At 35.3% G+C, this 19,256-nt stretch overlaps 1 protein-coding gene and 1 pseudogene across 1 annotated transcript; both read right to left on the bottom strand.

Moving 5' to 3' along the window:
• Positions 1-1,432: 1,432 nt before the first annotated feature.
• Positions 1,433-3,408, bottom strand: LOC140866731 (uncharacterized). The gene is made up of 4 exons (XM_073271769.1): positions 3,041-3,408; positions 2,866-2,939; positions 2,407-2,610; positions 1,433-1,653 (listed from the first exon to the last, which is right to left on the bottom strand). Exons 1-4 carry the CDS (start codon positions 3,293-3,295, stop codon positions 1,584-1,586), a joined length of 603 nt encoding a protein of 200 aa, XP_073127870.1. The 5' UTR covers positions 3,296-3,408; the 3' UTR covers positions 1,433-1,583.
• Positions 3,409-8,582: 5,174 nt separating this feature from the next.
• On the bottom strand, positions 8,583-8,700 carry LOC140869429 (5S ribosomal RNA; annotated as a pseudogene).
• Between the last annotated feature and the right edge of the window lie 10,556 nt (positions 8,701-19,256).

Here is a 19,256-nt window from a genome sequence, read left to right as displayed (position 1 = left end):
AATAATGTGCATCAGATCCAAAGCACATGGAAGCCATTTGAAAACCACTCCATCAACCCACATGCATCACTAATGGACACAATGCTTCTTGCTTGCTTGCTTGCAGATCTCTTCTAATTTATAACTACTTTACTTTAATTACATGTTTCAATCTGTACTGCCAAATGCCCTTTTTTTTCTTCTTATTCCTTTTTTTAAAAAAATAACATTTGTATCCAATTACTTTTTGTAAGATCGGATCGGATCTAATATTTTTGGTGATGAGTCAACGGGTTCTTAAGTTGTTTATTATATATTATCATGATAATAATGATAATTGGGATAATGAAATGAAATTAAGTGTTCTCAAATATTTTATTTATACATTTTGGCATTCACAAAATATTATAATTTCTTTTTTGACGATTTTATCCATTTCACAAAGAAAAAAACACACACACGCATTTAATTAAGTACATTTCACTTGTCTTGCTTCTGGTTTAAAATATCCATCTCGAAGTAAACAAATTTTTGGCCATTTTGATGGGCATAAAGATCACAAGGCCCACGATATGTAGTTTGCATGTAAATATCAGAGATATAATTAAACTAACGACGAGCAATATGTTTGCACTGCAACCAAACAAACACAAATCCACACATGTGTGTTTAATTTTCGTACCCACATGGCACTACTTGCATTCATCCCCACACACACACATGTGGGAGTTTGTCTATTAATTTTCATGCCCACACCACATTTACATGCAATTCCAAAAGTTTACATAAAACTCACTCGGAATTATTTTCCAAACGGAATATATGGAAAATGGTGACCTTGGACATTTATCCCAATCCAATTCAATAGAAACAGCACAAATATTCCCCCAAACAAAGAAAAGATCCTTTTCACTATTTTTGTAAATTTGTAATAAAAACAAAATCACAAAAAACTTTGATGGAAACCCCTGGCCACATAAGAGATTATCAATCCCTTATCTCATGCATCCATTCCCATTTACCCAGAAATTCGATTGAAAGAGCTAGTTTTCAATAATATTTTACAAGGATAAAGTCCATATACTTCAAAGTGTAATTATACACACCACCCTTTTATTAATATATATATATATATATATATATATGTGTGTGTGTGTGTGTGTGTGTGTGTGGGTTCACCACAGTAAAAAAAAAATTCAAAGTTCTGGAGGAGTTTTTCACGATTGGGTTTCGAGCACCAAACTTTGTTCCAAATTAATTTAGGCCAAAATATACGTTGTAACAAAGGTTTCTGATTTTAAAATATAAATACAACCCCTATTATTTTAGACCAGTAATTCCCATATTATATATCCAAAGAAATTTACACCAATTTGGCTCAAACCAGAAGTCCAAATTCAGGTTTTCTCCTGTACGTCTACTTGCTGAAGAAAATGGATAGAAATTAAAGAAGTGAAGAACTCTAGCTAGCTTTTTTTTTCACACAATTGTGGGAATCCATATACACAAGAGAGCTAGACTATATTAGAAAATGGGAACAGAAACTTTCTAAAAGGAAATTAAAAAAAGATGATTTGTTTCCCTTTCTAAGTAAGAATTATCATTCAAGGCTGTAACCGAACCCATTGGTATCTTCCCTCCAATGGAACGTCCTTCAAAAAATCATAGTTATACCTGAAAACAGAAGGACACCCACTCAATCAAATCATTTTTTGCTTCTTTAAGTTGCATCAATAAATCAAACATACTAAAAACTCAAAAACAATTTCCAATAGTGTATCTTTTAAAATAATTTAATAGAAATAAAGGGCTAATTGCATTAATCTCCCCTGTGAAAAGTCTAAAAATCATAAAACCCCTAAGAAATATTAATAGGCTAATGCATCCCTCTGTTTTTTAAAATATAACACATTTCACCCCTATGTTATACAAACTCGGACGCATTTAGGGGTTTTTATGCTAATTTTTTTAAAACATAGGGTCTAACATGCTATTAATTTGACTTTTAGACTTAGTCTTTTCACAGGGGTGTAGATGCAATTAGCCCTAGAAATAAATTTTAAATTTCTTGGCAAAATTAGTGAAATTCTTTTGCTCATTCAACTTTTAATATTTTTCTTACCATGTGGTTACATATGGAATGAGATAACGTAAATACGTATATCTGAAATAACGTCAAATCTCAATTATCATTAGTAAAAAATTTGTGTATAAAATTTACAATAATAAAAATTGCATAGATTTTTTCTCCGGCAGAAATATAATTAGATAGTGGGTTTGATTTTAATTAGATAGAATCAGGCTATGAATAATGAAGGGGGTGAGGAGTGATACAGGATTAATGTAATGCGCACAGAGCAGTGGCACCTAACACAAATGTGTGTAATGATTGCATGCATATACGAAATTATAAAAGTTAACACTCACTTTTCGGTGAATCGTTTCTGGTCGCACTTTTCGGCCGCCTTGAAGAATTCTTCTATCTCCTCAGCCGACGGCATCTTCTCCGCCGCCGGAAATGCGAGATCCCTGCGAGATTTCGCGGACGGTTTTTTCTTCTTTGACGTCGATGATTCCATGGATACTTCCTCTGAGTCTCCACAAAGCTCGCTTGTAGGAGTAGAAACGTTACTGAAAAACCATCGCAACCACACAAAACAAACAAATTTTAAAAACAGCAGATGAAACGATGAGAAATTAATGCTATATTGAATGAATGATTTCACCTTAAAAAAACAAAGAAAAGAAAAAGAAAGAGTAGAAACGGCTTTTCTATTTTTTATTTATACGAATGGATATACCGAAATTCAGAAGTTGAAACGGCGAAATTAAAGAACTGGAATAAATATAGATGCGAAATGGTCAATAAATTTATTTTCTCACAACCTGAAGCCACCATTGACGGGCGTTGAGTTTTCCGTTTCGAAAGGCTCGGGCTCGGACGACTCCGAAACAACATTCTGAAAGGAAACAAGAACGATTAATGATGAAAACCTGAATTCTATCTGTTTTCACAAGTACAACTCTCATCAGAAACCGAGTTCGAATTTCAAACTCTCACCTCCAGATCTGGTGATCTCGATCGTTTCTGCACACCGTCGCTTGAATCATCATCCTCAGAGCTTCCATAAGCTACAGACGCCGCCGACGACAGTGAATTCTCAGGCAATTTCACATCTCCGGATTCCATATTTCCATTCTCAGAACACATCTTCCTTTTCTTACACAAAACCAACTGCACATCCTCCTCCTGCTCCGCCACCGCCGCCATAGCTTTTCTCCTCTCACAGTCACTTATCTTCAGATATTCCGCCATCTTTTCTCTACCTATACATACACAGTATATCACACATGCGCCCTCGGCATATGTATGTATATATGCGTGTGAGAGAGGGAGAGAGAATTGGCTTTCAGAAGCTGAAAGCTCAATTTCTTTTGTCTTGGCTATGTATGTAGCTTTCACTGCCAGACTTGTCACCGAAAATTTGAAGGGGGGAGAGGGAGGGGCAAAACGGGAATTTCGGAAAGTTGGTGATTTTGATCCAACGGCGTAGATCGAATGAGCGGTTAACGTAGCATGTGGTCCTGACTCCGTTAACGGTGACCGGGCACATGGGAGTGCCGTTACGAGAGATCGGGACCCTACGAGGGGAATAATTATGGCGGCCGGACCCAATGCCATTTAGACACGTGGAGTGATGGGAGACCGGCAGTAGCCGGTTTGGGGACCGGGGAATCTTGTAATGACCGCGGATTTGTTACAGTATAACTGAAATCAATGAGAGGAAAAAACTTCATGCAGTTGGTTCGGTTAGCTGTGGTTTTTTCAAGTACTCCCCCTACCAAATTTGGATGATTTATTCTTCAAATAAAAAAAATTGGATGATTTATTTCCTAAAATGAAAAAAAAAAAATTGGATGGTTTTTTATGTATTTTTTAATTTTTATCAGCTCTTAAAATACACAATTTCATGTGGGTTGTTTTAAAAAAAACAGGGAAAAAGATTATTAAAATAGAGTTTCGAACTGAGATCTGATATCGATCAAATTTGCGACCTTTGAAGTTCGAATCAAATTTGTTTATGTAAATTAAACTTATTCATCTAAACAGTAGTTTTGAATTATTAAGAACATGGTTAAAGTATAACATAAAATTTTATTTTTTAAAACAAAATTAGATGCATTTTTTTAGATAAGATTCCATTAAACATAGGCTAGATCAATATTTACAATATTACACAAAAAAGATGGAATCGAATCAATAAAATCAACTGATTCCCTATCCGCTAGAGCTTTACGAGCTAGAAAATGAGCTACGCAATTGGCAGATCGAACATGGCAATGTTTAATAAAATTATATGGTTTTTATTAAATTTAACCGGTCAAACGAATTTGAAATTGGTTATTCTGGTCTCTTTATCGTATCATCAAATCCGATATACAGATTTTTTATTTGAGCACAAAAAATCTAATAAAATGTTTTACAAATCAATTTTATGATATGAATGTCTTATTTGAGTCACTCGTAAAAAAAATTTACTTTTATTGCAATATATGTATATAGTAGACCCATCTTACGAATAAAAATCGGTAAGATCATTTCACAGAAACGTATTATCATTTGAATAGTGAGAAAATTTATACTAATTTCGGTTAGAGTAGAGTTCATATATATTGATCTTAATGTAGTCCTTCATTTCAAAGTTAATGAGATCCTACACTAAGGGTAATATCCAAATTATGCATTTAATGGTTCGTATTTTTATACATAAGCGTAATTAATGATATATTGTTGGCGTGACTAGAAAACGAGCTACGCAATTGGCAGATCGAACATGGCAATGTTTCATAAAATTAGATGATTTTTATTAAATTTAACCGGTCAAACGAATTTGAAATTGGTTATTCTGGTCTCTTTATCGTATCATCAAATTCGATATACATATTTTTTATTTGAACGCAAAAATTCTAATAAAATGTTTTACAAATCAATTTTATGATATGAATGTCTTATTTGAGTCACTCGTAAAAAAATTATACTTTTATTGCAATATATGTATATAGTAGACCCATCTTACGAATAAAAATCGATAAGATCATTTCACAGAAACGTATTATCATTTGAATAGTGAGAAAATTTATACTAATTTCGGTTAGAGTAGAGTTCATATATATTGATCTTAATGTAGTCCTTCATTTCAAAGTTAATGAGATCCTACACTAAGGATAATATCCAAATCATGCATCTAATAGTTCGTATTTTTACACATAAGCATAATTAATGATATATTGTTGGCGTGGCTATAAAATGAGCTACGCAATTGGCAGATCGAATATGGCAATGTTTAATAAAATTAGATGGTTTTTATTAAATTTAACCGGTCAAACGAATTTGAAATTGGTTATTCTGGTCTCTTTATCGTATCATCAAATCCGATATACATATTTTTTATTTGAACGCAAAAATTCTAATAAAATGTTTTACAAATCAATTTTATGATATGAATGTCTTATTTGAGTCACTCGTAAAAAAAAATTACTTTTATTGCAATATATGTATATAGTAGACCCATCTTACGAATAAAAATCGGTAAAATCATTTCACAGAAACGTATTATCATTTGAATAGTGAGAAAATTTATACTAATTTCGGTTAGAGTAGAATTCATATATATTGATCTTAATGTAGTCCTTCATTTCAAAGTTAATGAGATCCTACACTAAGGGTAATATCCAAATCATGCATCTAATGGTTCGTATTTTTACACATAAGCATAATTAATGATATATTATTGACGTGACTAGAAAATGAGCTACGCAATTGGCAGATCGAACATGGCAATGTTTAATAAAATTAGATGGTTTTTATTAAATTTAACCGGTCAAACGAATTTGAAATTGGTTATTCTGGTCTCTTTATCGTATCATCAAATCCGATATACATATTTTTTATTTGAACGCAAAAATTCTAATAAAATGTTTTACAAATCAATTTTATGATATGAATGTCTTATTTGAGTCACTCGTAAAAAAAAATTACTTTTATTGCAATATATGTATATAGTAGACCCATCTTACGAATAAAAATCGGTAAGATCATTTCACAGAAACGTATTATCATTTGAATAGTGAGAAAATTTATACTAATTTCGGTTAGAGTAGAATTCATATATATTGATCTTAATGTAGTCCTTCATTTCAAAGTTAATGAGATCCTACACTAAGGGTAATATCCAAATCATGCATCTAATGGTTCGTATTTTTACACATAAGCATAATTAATGATATATTGTTGACGTGACTAGAAAATGAGCTACGCAATTGGCAGATCGAACATGGCAATGTTTAATAAAATTAGATGGTTTTTATTAAATTTAACCGGTCAAACGAATTTGAAATTGGTTATTCTGGTCTCTTTATCGTATCATCAAATCCGATATACATATTTTTTTTATTTGAACGCAAAAATTCTAATAAAATGTTTTACAAATCAATTTTATGATATGAATGTTTTATTTGAGTCTCTCGTAAAAAAAAATTACTTTTATTGCAATATATGTATATAGTAGACCCATCTTACGAATAAAAATCGGTAAAATCATTTCACAGAAACGTATTATCATTTGAATAGTAAGAAAATTTATACTAATTTCGGTTAGAGTATAGTTCATATATATTGATCATAATGTAGTCCTTCATTTCAAAGTTAATGAGATCCTACACTAAGGATAATATCCAAATCATGCATCTAATGGTTCGTATTTTTACACATAAGCGTAATTAATGATATATTGTTGACGTGACAAATCATGAAACATTAAATCTATCATTTTGATAATACTCATGTACTAGGTTGAACTCTACCTTCAATTGGAGTATAATTTACTTTCTATATTTCTATTTCAATGTTTATATTAATTAATATTTGGTGAGTGAAAATTTAATGAAAGGGAATAAACTCATTAACTGAAGAAAAATAAATAGGTTTATAGCACGACGCCGTTTGCGTCAGCTCTGAAAGGGATGCTGTGCAGGTAATAATTGCGGTATTATTAAAACGGGGTCAGTCATGGTAGATGAATTTCATATTCTCGTATTTATTTAATGGGGAGAGTAACAAATTAATTATGTAGTTTCAAAAAAACAAAAACAAATTAATTAATTATGTAACAATTTTGATTAAATTTTTGAAAATTACAATTTTAATATTTACACATGTATAGTTCATGAAAAATCAAGTACACTTTCTAATTAAATAAAATACTAACTCGACAATCAAATCTTTTGCGCAATTTCACGGGTTTCGGCGATGAAAACTATGAATTTAGGAATATTACAAGAATGTTTCAGAAGATTTGGAGTTGTATAATGAATTTCGATTTTTTGGTCTTTCGAGACATTTATATAGGGAAAATAAATTTTTTTATATATGTTAACTTGTCTTTTTTTTTTTTACCAGTATTTTTTTTATTTAGATAAAATAACTTCTGAATTTTTGTTATTTTTACTCATCTACAATCAGAATATTCAATTTTCGTTGAAAAACGTTGATTAATTTTAGAGGGAAATCAATTTAATTACAAACAAACGTATAGTTTAACATAATTTTTTTTAAAAGAAAAGTGAAATAAATCGAACAAATTTTACAAGTTCTATAGATGTAACTAGAAAAAGTCAATAATTGTGACACAAAAATATGTTTCGCCACCACCTAACCAGTGTTTTCTGGCAGAATTTGAATGTTATAGTGGTGGATAGACTAAAATAACCGAAATTAAGAAATTATTGAACCGATATCAAAATTCAAAAAGTTGGTGGACTAAAATCCAAATAATGACAAGTTATAACCGAACTATCAAAACATATTTTTCCGTTAGAATAAAACCAAAAATGTATGGTAAGAGCGAATTAGTTTGTTTCCATGGTTACAATTATAGGTTTTTTTTAAGGAAAAACACATGAAAACGCAAAAGAATTTTGTTTTTTAGAAATACATTGTACAGTGAGTAATAAAGAAACAGGATACGTTTTGGTATGGAATTTTAAGGCGTGTTAAATGAATGTACTAGAGGGAAAGGGTAAATTAAATGTAAATGTTTGAGGACCACCAAGCACAATGTATAAATCTTGGTGAAATGTTTGCTTTTATTAAGCGTTGCCGGATTTAATGGCGCGAATGCAAATTTTTGGGTGACCCTTATTTCCATTTTCCACAGGTATATTGTAAATGATAGTTAGGAATATCATTTATATATGTGTGTGGTTAATGAGATTGTCCTCCAATAATTTTATGATCACTTATTTTGTAAGTTTGCTCCCCATTTAATAAGCTTTATATTATGACAAGTTCAAATAAATCGTTATGTCATCAACTGATCAGTGGTATGTATGTGAGTTGTATGTATGAACTTGGACAATCCTCTCTTCGAACTATTTTTGGGGTTGAGTTAAGTTCAAGTTCATATATTTAACACCCGTTAATGTGTTGTAAACTTCACTCTAGATGTTCATTGTTCATACCTGAGCGAGAGGGGTGTGTTAGTTGTCCGAAATCGGTTTGGTATCAGCCCATTATTTTAACATGATGTTTTTTTTCCTTTTTAGGGGTGCAACACGAGGACTTTCCAAGGGTCACCCATCCTAGTACTACTCTCGCCTAAGCACGCTTAATTTCGGAGTTCTGATGGGATACGGTGCATTAGTGTTGGTATGATCGCACCCATTATTTTAACATGATGTCATAGCAATAACCGCTATTATATGTTGGATTGTGCTAATGGACCTCTCATTAGGGTCCTTGAGAGTTGTATATACGAACTTAGACAATTTCTCCACTTAAGCTAAATTTCGAGAGGTTAAGTTAAGTCCAAATCTATATTCTTTAATAATTTATCTTCCGACAATTAGTATTCAACACAGGTTCGAAATCCTATAAAAAAAGTATAAAACACGCTCTTTAAAATCAATAGTACCTGAAAAATTATGTATTTTATAAATATACGGTATTTGTCCGGGGATTATTACGTTAGTCCAGAGGTTTACCCAGAGCGCATAGAAAAGTAGCGGTTGCGGGTTTCCACGTAAATAAAAAAAAAAAAAAAAAAAAAGTAAGTCGGATCCAATGTTTGAACCTTTTGTTAGTTGCGCACGAGTTTTAATTTTTGTACATTTAAAAAAAGAAAGAAAGAAAAACTGAAAACCTCGAAATAAATTCCACTCGTGTCTAGGCCTATTTCTGAGGATGAGAATGGTACAAGCATTGGATTCGATTAGGTTTTGGCATTATGAAAATGGGCTGGCCCACTAAAAGTCTAGTGAAAGTTTTTGGCTGTATGTGGTAACTCCCTAAGAACAAGGGCTGTGTCTGTGTCCTCTGGCAGGCAAAATTTTGGGCTGCGCCAAAAAATTTCCAATGCTTTTTGCAGAATTACGTACCATCTGCTCATGTCCAAATAACTAATAATATTAACACCTACGAAATATTAATATGATTCACCACCAAAACCATAGAAAACTGCAGATGTAGTATAAGTCATGAGATGGCTATAGTATTAGGTAGATTTAGAGCTAGGTGGAACCAGTGTGCATGGGAGTTTTTGTGGGCTTAAATTTACTTTAAATTCCTAACTCAAACTAAATTTGTATTTAGTATTAGAGAAAATATATGTTTAGATTTCCTGATTTAAAAAAATGTTTCTGCACTCTCTTGATCCACATGTCTTTTTCATGGGTGAAACTCAGTACAAAACTTTAAAAATATGGTACTGATATATGATATTCGAGTATTAATTGGTTTATATCTGATACAAAAGATATGATTTTGAATATAAAATTTAAGCAACTTTATTAATATCATCACCCACAACATATATTTGGGTATTCGAAAAATTATATATTTGTATCATACTTAATGTAACACATGAAACTCAAATATAATATACTAGTATCATATTTTTATTGTTTTATAACGATTTTCAACCAAAAAAGACAAATTCTCATTAATATCAATACTTGCATACATGTTTGAATACTAAAAAATCATACATTTGTATCATATCTGAAACAGTCGATACTCAAATATCATATATTTGTGCCGAATTTCATCCGAGTAAAATCATATGCGCCCAAAGAGTGCAGAAACATTTTTTTTTAGATCGAAGAGTGTAAACACATGTTTTCTTCATCCCAAATTCATGTTGTTCCTATATTTTATTTTTCGATTTTCACACACACACACACACACACATACTCGAGTTTCTACGTTAAATAAGTACTCAATCGAATCTGATTCTGTCAGTAAGTACTCCGGTTCAGAATAGACGGTTTAAGCAACATTGTTGGGGATCGATATAGTGTGTAGAGGGGGGGTGAATATACAATATTGATAGTCTTTAAAATCTAATGCAATATGGTTGAGTAAATGTTAGTTCACTCGATCGGTTTTCTTTTAGCCTGCTAGAAATATAAGAGCAACTATGATTAGTGCGAAAATAGCTCTCAATATGCTAGATGATATCCATGGAATGATGCAATGCAATAACGTAAGTAGACACAGATATGTTTCTTGGATGTTCGGAGCTCAATCTCCTACGTCACCCCTTCTTCCACCTCGGAAGGATTCATTAGAAGACTTTGGTTATTACAACATCTTGCAATACACCCGATCCAAGTTAAGACTTATCCGATGCCTAATATGAAACTCCTAGATTCACAGTGATAAGATTTAAAGCTCTTATCAAGCTTTTCTTCAGATGGTGATAATGATTGACTTAGTCTCTCGAGGACTTAAGACTTCTCAAATCCTTGCATCAGGTATCATTCTTCAAACGATATCTGGATTTGAGCAACCCTCGAAAAAAATCTCTTTGAATATCGGATAAGGCTATAAAGCTAAGAGTTTTCTCTTTGAGCGGTTGAGTATTCAAGATGGGTTCGAGAGCTCAGATAGACAGATTTTCAATAAGCGTTGTTGTGTTGTGTTCTATCGTATGTTCTGTCTAGATAGGATTTGATATATATAGCCTTAGTCTTCAACGTCTTTCTTCTTTGTCCAACGGTAGGATTTCCCTACTGACAAAGCTTTTTGAATATTTCGTACTGGGAGCGTCTTTAATTGTCTATTCAATGTGTCGCTCATATTAAATGCTATTTAAGGCTTTCTCACTTTATCAGATGAATCCTTAAATGCTTCGTCCTTTTGCTTTTCAGTTTTCTTGTCACTTTCTGAGATCTGAAAAACTGTAACTTCGAGATGTAGCGTATAGCTTTCTGTATTTGAAGTTCGGTAGATATCTTAGTCGGTATATATGTCTTTGTTCCGTTTGACATACAACTGCTTTGCATGCTTTGGCTGATGTCGGTAGATATGTCTTTGTTCGGTTGACGTAGCTGCTTATACAAATAAATGGCGGCCGACTAAACAACAAAGTATTGTTTTGTTATCACCAAAAGTCAGGATTCAACAATTTCCCCATTTTTGGTGATGACAAAACCTAGGCCCCAAAAATCATTTAAAGAAGATAGAAGACGAAATGAATTCATTGTGAAGATGAATTGCATTGAACAATTAATGTTACAAGCAATCATTGATAAGTAGCAGTGAAAACCTATTACACCTACATTGCGTTAAGTGAATAAAATGTACATAAAATGTACCTTACTTCCTTTGCATTCTCTGTGATGAGGTGTCAACTTACTTTCTTTGCATTCTCTGTGAAGAGGTGTCAACTGATTTTCTGGATACTTTCCCCTTTTTGACATCACCACGGGTGAGATGAGAGATGATCTCTCCTAGTTGAGCATAGTGGTTTGAAAAGTGTCAATATGGGAGTCGATATGAGCGGTTAAATCAGCCTGAAGTACTGAGATTTGCGTTGAAGTATGCTCATTTGTGCGTCGAACAGTTTGAGAGACCTGTTTGGCAATAGTACCCATAGCTCGAAGATTGCGTTCTTTGTAGTTTTTCAGTTCAGTGAAGCATCTGCCGAGTTCAGAAGACAAACTGTTAAGGCGAGACATAATCGCTGATCTTGTGTTGTCAATGCTAGCATCTTGTCCTTGTATGCGATTGCTGAGTCGCTGTGTGGTTACGCAAAGATCTTCTACGATGCGTTCCAAAGCATAATTCGCTGGTTCGGAGTCAGCAACTGAAGTTGAAGCAAGTGTAGTAGTTTGTTCTCTTGGAGGCAAGACTTTGGTGGTCTCGATCGATGAACGGACATCGATGCCAATCACCTGATTTGTTTGGTGAATTGGACTGGAGGGTTGCGAGCAGTCAGTCGTCGGTTGAGGCGAGTCTTCAAAATGAATCTCCAAAAGAGGAGATGTTGGTTGTTCATCATCAAAAATTGATTGCATAACATCTGAGACTGATGTGAGTCGGATCTCAGGAAGATTATCACCAGCAACTGTTGTGATTGGGTCAATCAGTTGAGAATCTGTGATGAGATCAACACTTGATGTAGGTTCAGCGGCTGATGAGGAAGCAAACGGAAAATATTTCAAGGGACATTCGTCTTGTGCCGCAATAAATTCCTGTTCTTCTGCTGAGAATACGAAGTCAGATGCTTCCGAGTTATCATGAGAATCTAGAAAAGGGATCATGGCCTGAACTTCGTTGTTATACGCCTGTATGTATTCGTCGTCCGATAGTGGGATGGAGTATTTGAGCCGATATTCTCGTAAAAAGGTGTCAGTGACATCAACTGACTGCTTAAGACGTAAGATGACTTCAGTGTCATCTTTGGCAGTTTTGCTTATCGGCTGATAATTCTTTTCTCTTTTGGCAAGAATATATCGGGCGTGACTATCACGGAGCTGAACGTCCACCAACTTATATCTGCCGAGTTCTGTTTCAAGATTTGATGTGGCAGTGAGAATGAATATTTTGTCTTCCAATTTGGAAAGGTGCTCCAGTTTATTCTCAAGCAAGATCTGAGAATATGAAGCATTCAGACGATAGTTCACCCATTCATCAAATTCTTGTAGTTTGAACCGCACAGCCCGGAGAATGTGAAAAATAATGATAAAAACCTCCATTTTCCCTACCGATTGGGCTTTTTGAAATGGGATGAGAGGTTCTTTTTCTTTGCCCTGAGGGTCGGTTGAAGTTGTGGTCAGTGCAGAGAACAAGGGTTCCTGGATAGTGATCCCTTTTGGTGGAGGAATCTGGGTCTTCATAACCAACTCTTGTGTTCTCAAGATTTGCTGACTGATGACGGCAGCAATATCAACTGATGAAGTCAGTGAGGGCAGAGAAATGGGTAATGTGGTAACAATGGTGCTGTAAATTGGTTCAGAATGTACTTGGGGAATTTGGATTGGGTGAGTAGGAAGTGTTTCGGATGTTGAGACTTCAGTGGTTGCTGTGGTCAGTTGAGACGTTGGGGTGTGAACTGTAGAGAGCAACTTGATCCTCTTTGGTTTTGGGTGAGATAACTTGGGAGCCATTTTTGCCTTTTGGGATGGAGAGGGGTGAGCGAATACTTGAACTAAGGGAGCATTGTCACTAACCTCATCCTCCAGATCAGAGTCCACTTGAATAGGTTGTCTGATCGGTCGAGTACGTTTGACTTGGGGAGCTGCAGTGCTTTTGGCAGTTTGTTGATCTGCCCCAATTTCTCGTTTGATAGTCCTGAGCTGGTCAGAAGTCACCTGATTCTTGTTTAAGAACAGAGAGATTGTGACTGCATTTAACCATTTGGCTGCATGAAGGACTTCATAGTCTGAGGAGTCAACGTCTAGAGCTGCAAGTAGATAACATATCTGTAGTGCAAAACCTTCCGATTGTCCTTTGCCTCTAATCATTTCACATAGAGTAGAGTAGAGAATTGAAGACCAGTTGAAGTTCAACTGGGAGGCAATAGAGGCCATGTACTGATGCTTTTCGAGAGTGATCTTGTCGTAGGAGCCAGCCTTGGCTAAAAGAGTTTTTGCGACTATGTTAGCCAATAGTCGGTATGCTGGCTTCAAGCTTTGTTTGAGGCCATTGACCTTAATGGGTGAGCCATCAAGTGTGAATTGAGCTGCCCAGTGAGTTGCATTTCTGTCAGGTAAGTCTGCGCATTTCATCAAACCGGTTGTGGGCAAGTTGAAAGTGTCGCCGAAGAAACGTTGACTGAACTCGATCTTCCGTCCTCTGATGATACATATGATGCTTCCATGATGTAGTTGGGCGGATTCAAAGAATTCCTTGACCAGATCATAGTTGACCGTTGATCTGGAGCTAAGAAATTTGCGAAGTCCTAAAGCTTCAATCATGTTGAACATGGCTGAAATTTCCGCATTCTGGATGGAATGGACTTCATCAAAATTAATAGCTAGACAAGTCTTTTGGATAGACATTCTTGAATTTTTTTTTTCTGTAAACAAGGTATTTGATCAATAGTTTGTGAAGAATGCAGATGAAAAAAGTGAATTTGAGTTCGATTTGCAAGAGAAGTTTTGTGAGAGACGTGTGAAATGATTGGTAAATATGGTGCCACGTCACTTAAACTTTTGAATTTTGAAAGAGAGAGAGAGAGTGAAAGATACGCGGTAAAATAAAGTAAGTACAATGAATATAATATAATAAAATATAATATAAGGCGGTTGGATTTGAATTCCAATGACTGTAATCATTCTTGAACGTCTGACATCATGATATTTGATGTCTTGGACACGCCGTCGATTTTCAGAGTAATGATTTGATTGAGTGTTCCGTTCAGTAGACGATTGATATCACCCGACGTTTCACCTTCTCTTTTTATGCCTATAAATATGAAGTGAATATATCAGTCGTGTAACAATAAGAAATCATTCAATAAATCAGAAAACAATATGCCGGGTCCGGGAGGTGATTTGGTAGAAGAATTCGCCGCTGCTCTAACGAGAGTTAGGTCTCGAGAGTACGAAGATGTCGTGTTCTTCCAGGTTGTTGAAGAGATGGAGACAATTGAAGAGCTGCATCTGTTTTTCTCAACTGGTCATCCGCACGATTCTGAGAGAGACTATGCTGCCCTTGTGCAGCAATATGAAGATAAGTTTGGGGTCGTCGGACTCGATGTTGGTCTTCAGTCCAGAGGGCCTGTTGCTCCTCTTGCTCTACAAAGAGTTAGAAGGACTGGAGCGCATCCGGTCGGATGATCTCGGCTACGTTCGCTCTCCTACTAGGGAGCTTACGTTCTTCATGCTCTCTAGGAAGAGTGAGGTGGAGAAGGAGATCGGTAGGGCTCTCATGTAATATGTCCTTCTCTCTCTGAAATAAACAAATTTATTTTGCGCATTATCTGCTTTTATGAAACAGTAAGCAACGAGCAATAAAGTTACGTCACATCACACATTAAACGAGATATCATAGAGAAAAAAAACATATATTAATAATGACAAATCACTGTTGCAAATAATAATTATTTTAAGCTTTTAAATAAATGCAAGAGTGCAGAAATATCGATAATATATGCTTATCAACAGTCTGAGTCAGTATCTCTTTCGAATTTTCTCGAAGATGAATCAGTGGGTAACTGTTGGCATTCATGACCTTTGTCCTTTTGTATTCTTCGCCTATAAATACTGTGATGTAAACAAGTAAATAGATCATAGCTTAGTTGAAACAATAACAAATAACAAACAAAAAATGGATGAATCCGATTTCGAAAGACGAAAGTCCATCTACAGAAGTAGAGTTGTGGAAAGAGGCATGAGCGTGTGGTATATGATGGAAGCCATTCGTCGTCAACATCGTTCAGGTGTTGTGCCTCTTAGGCCAGGCCTTGCTGCAGGGTTGCTATGGTGCAAGCGTTGCTTGCGAACCCAGAGCACTGGTGTGGTGCTAAGGCTATCTGCTATTTGGCTCATGATGCTGTTGGCAGAAAGAGACGAGATGCAGAACATCTGTTTCAAAGATGACGTCTGTAATGGTCAAGGCTCGCTCTCCGTCTGGATGATAGAGTGGAGTCATGAAATGAGAAGCAGAATTTCTGCGGCTCATGCTGACTTCAGACTCACTAGGGGATAGGGTTAAGCACTCCATGTAATGAAAGTATTTTGTGCTTTAAAAGAAATAAACGGTTATTCCCCCTAAACTCATTCTTGTCTTAATTTAAATCAATTAAACCAAGAATATTGCGAAAATAAGAAAACTTAGCGTCCGGCAATGGCTTGGTGAAAATATCTACTGCCTGCTGGTCAGTAGATACGTAGATCATTTGAATCTTCTTTTTGAGTACGTGTTCACGAATGAAATGATGGCGCACATCAATGTGCTTGGTTCTGGATGCATCACTGGATTTTGAGTGATTGCAATAGCACTCGTGTTGTCACAAAATATAGGAGCTTCATTTGACTTGATTCCATAGTCTCTAAGCTGTTGTTGTATCCACAGTATTTTAGCACAGCAACTACCAGCTGCAAGGTATTCTGCTTCAGCAGTAGAGGTGGCGATTGATGTTTGCTTCTTACTGAACTATGAAATAAGTCTATCTCCCAAAAATTGACACGATCCGCTAGTGTTTTTTCTGTCAATCTTGCAACCTGCATAATCTGCATCTGAATAACCAACAAGGTTAAATTCTGAGTCTTTGGAATACCAAAGACCCACATTTGTAGTGCCTTTAAGATATTTAATAATCCTCTTGGCTGCAATGAAATGCGGTTGCTTGAGTGCTGCTTGAAATCTTGCACACAAACATACAACAAACATAATATCTGGTCTACTGGCCGTATGATAAAGTAATGAACAGATTAGACCTCGAAACATAGTTACCTCAACTGGTGCTCCTGCTTCATTTTTGTCAAGTTTAATAGAAGCACTCATAGGTGTAGAAATGACAGAGCAATTCTCCATACCAAACTTCTCGATAAGTTCTTTGGTGTACTTAGTTTGATTTATGAAGATGCCATTATCCAGCTGCTTGACTTGTAGTCCGAGAAAGAAATTTAATTCTCCCATCATGCTCATTTCAAACTGTTCCTGGTGGTTGTTCAACATATACTTCTTCTTGAAGTAGACCATTGAGAAAAGCTGACTTGACATCCATTTGATATACTTTGAAGTTTTTGTAAGCAGCATAGGCAAGGAATATTCTGATAGCCTCAAGTCTTGCTACTGGAGCAAATGATTCGTCAAAGTCAATGCCTTCCTCTTGTCTGCATCCTTGAGCAACCAGTCGGGCTTTATTTCTCACCACTGTCCCATCCTCATTTAATTTGTTGCGAAACACCCATCGGGTGCCTATGATGTTTCGATTTGTCAGTCGAGGGACTATATTCCGCACTTTGTTTCTAGTGAATTGATTTAGTTCTTCTTGCATTGCTTCAATTCAGCTAGCATCTTGTAATGCTTCATCTATGTGTTTGGGCTTTAGCTGTGAAATGAAAGCTGCATGCAATAGCTCATCAATCAGTTGATTACGTGTACGAATAGGTGCAGTAGGGTTACCGATGACCAGATCAGGTGGGTGATTTTTGCTCCACCGAAGATGTAACACCCGAAAATTTTAAAAACGTAAATCCGCATGCATAACTAGGAGAAATTAATAATTTTAAATTTTTAAAAATATGGGTTAAATGTATTTATGTGTTATTATGTGATTTTATGCATGATTTAATTCATTTTAGAATTTAACACGTAATTTTAGAATTTCTATATTTTTGGGAATTTTATTGATTTGATCGCGTAGACGGGACCGTGGACGGACGAGATACCAAAATTCTTAGCCAAAAATATTTTATGAGTTTTATGAGCCTTAAAATAATATTTTAAGGTATTTTGTCATGAAAATTTTAGTATTTAATTATATATTTATTTAAGGATTGATTTTTAGCCAAAATTGGTCCCTTTATTGACTTTTATTGAATTTTTAAAATAGCCTATTTTATTATTTCGGGATTTATACTTTTATATCATATTAGTATGTATTTCAAGAGTTTAAAGGCAATAGCCGATCAAGCAATTTTTTTTGAAGATTTTGGTCCGTTCGTCGTCCCGAGGCCTCGTATACGCATCAATCTTCGTCATAGATTTAAAGGCATGTTTAAATCTTTCATTTGGCCACCATATAAGCTATTACTCATGTATGATGTTTTTATTTCAGAATTATTCATGAATATTTCGAATTTTACGTAAGTTTTGATGTTTGTTGCTTGATTTTGGTGATTCATGGTCATGCTCACGTTTAAACCAACATGGCTCGGTCCAGGGGCTGAGGCTCGGTCAAGAGGTGTCCTAGGGTGCCTTAGAGTTGAGCAGGGTCAGGTGGTTCGGGCTGGGTTCGAACTGGAGCATGGTTTGGTCAAGGGTGTGGCAGATTGGGGCTTAGGGGAAGAAGCCATCGGCTTCATGGTTTGGGACCATGGCTCAGGCTAAACCATGGTGGGTTAGGACCGCCCAGACGTGAGATACTTCTGGGCGGTGGTACTCCGGCCAGGGGCGGCCGGAGTAGGGCGGCAACAACCCTTGTTTGGCTGCTGCCCGCCGCCGAGAGGAGAGGAAAAGAGGGGGTTCGGGTTTTGGGTTCTGGGGTGGATCCGGGTTGGGTCAGGGGCCTGGGTCGGGTCTGTAGGGTCAAGGGTCGGGTCAGGTGAGTCCAGGTCCGGGTTAGGTGGGCCGGGCTCGAGTATTTTAATTTTTAAGTGTTAAATGTTTTAATTGGTTTTTGGGTCAATTAATTAGAAATAAAATTATTTGGGCCTCCAAATAATTTTATTTGGACTTTCAAAATTATTTTTAAGTTAGCCCAATGATTTTTATGGGTGCGTGCCCATAGGAATTTTTGGGCCAGTCAGTGATTTTATGGGCCAGTCCATGAATTTATATGAATTAATTAGTTAATGGGCCTAAATATTTTTATTTCAAGCCCAATAATATTTAATTATTTTATTTTAGTAAAAATTATAATTTTTAAAATTATATATTAATTATGGGGTTAAGTTAGATAATGGGCTTTAAGTCAGTTAAGAGGCTTAGTAGAGAGACCAGCAGTTTGGACCGAAACCATAAAAAATCCCTAAGTTCGAAATATATATTTAATTATTTTAGTGCATGAAAATATTTTAAGTATAAGTATATATTATGACAAATCAATTAAATATATATTACGGAAAAATATTCAGTGCATGCATTCATGAAATTTTATATGCTTATGATTATGTATGTGTTGAGCAATAACATATTTTCTTGATGGAAATTGATGTAGTGTGACATAAGGGTGGTTATCCACTATATGATTTATGAGGTAGTTTACTACCATAGGAGGTGATTTATCACCGCCACGTACGTTGGTTCAGGAGACTGATCAGTC

This window comes from Henckelia pumila, chromosome 4 (genome assembly GCF_033568475.1).
Source record: "Henckelia pumila isolate YLH828 chromosome 4, ASM3356847v2, whole genome shotgun sequence".
NCBI classification, from domain to species: Eukaryota; Viridiplantae; Streptophyta; class Magnoliopsida; order Lamiales; family Gesneriaceae; genus Henckelia; species Henckelia pumila.
This window is presented reverse-complemented; position numbering and strand designations above follow the sequence as displayed.

What these genes read in the sequence shown, in the direction of transcription:
- LOC140866731 (XM_073271769.1), bottom strand. Translation starts at nt 3,295, where the DNA reads ATGGCGGAATATCTGAAGATAAGTGACTGTGAGAGGAGAAAAGCTATG. An exon ending in CCCGTCAATGGTGGCTTCAG is followed by an intron (nt 2,611 to 2,865) that starts GTTGTGAGAAAA and finishes ATGGTTTTTCAG; the next exon opens with TAACGTTTCTACTCCTACAA. An exon ending in CAGAAACGATTCACCGAAAA is followed by an intron (nt 1,654 to 2,406) that starts GTGAGTGTTAAC and finishes TTCTGTTTTCAG; the next exon opens with GTATAACTATGATTTTTTGA.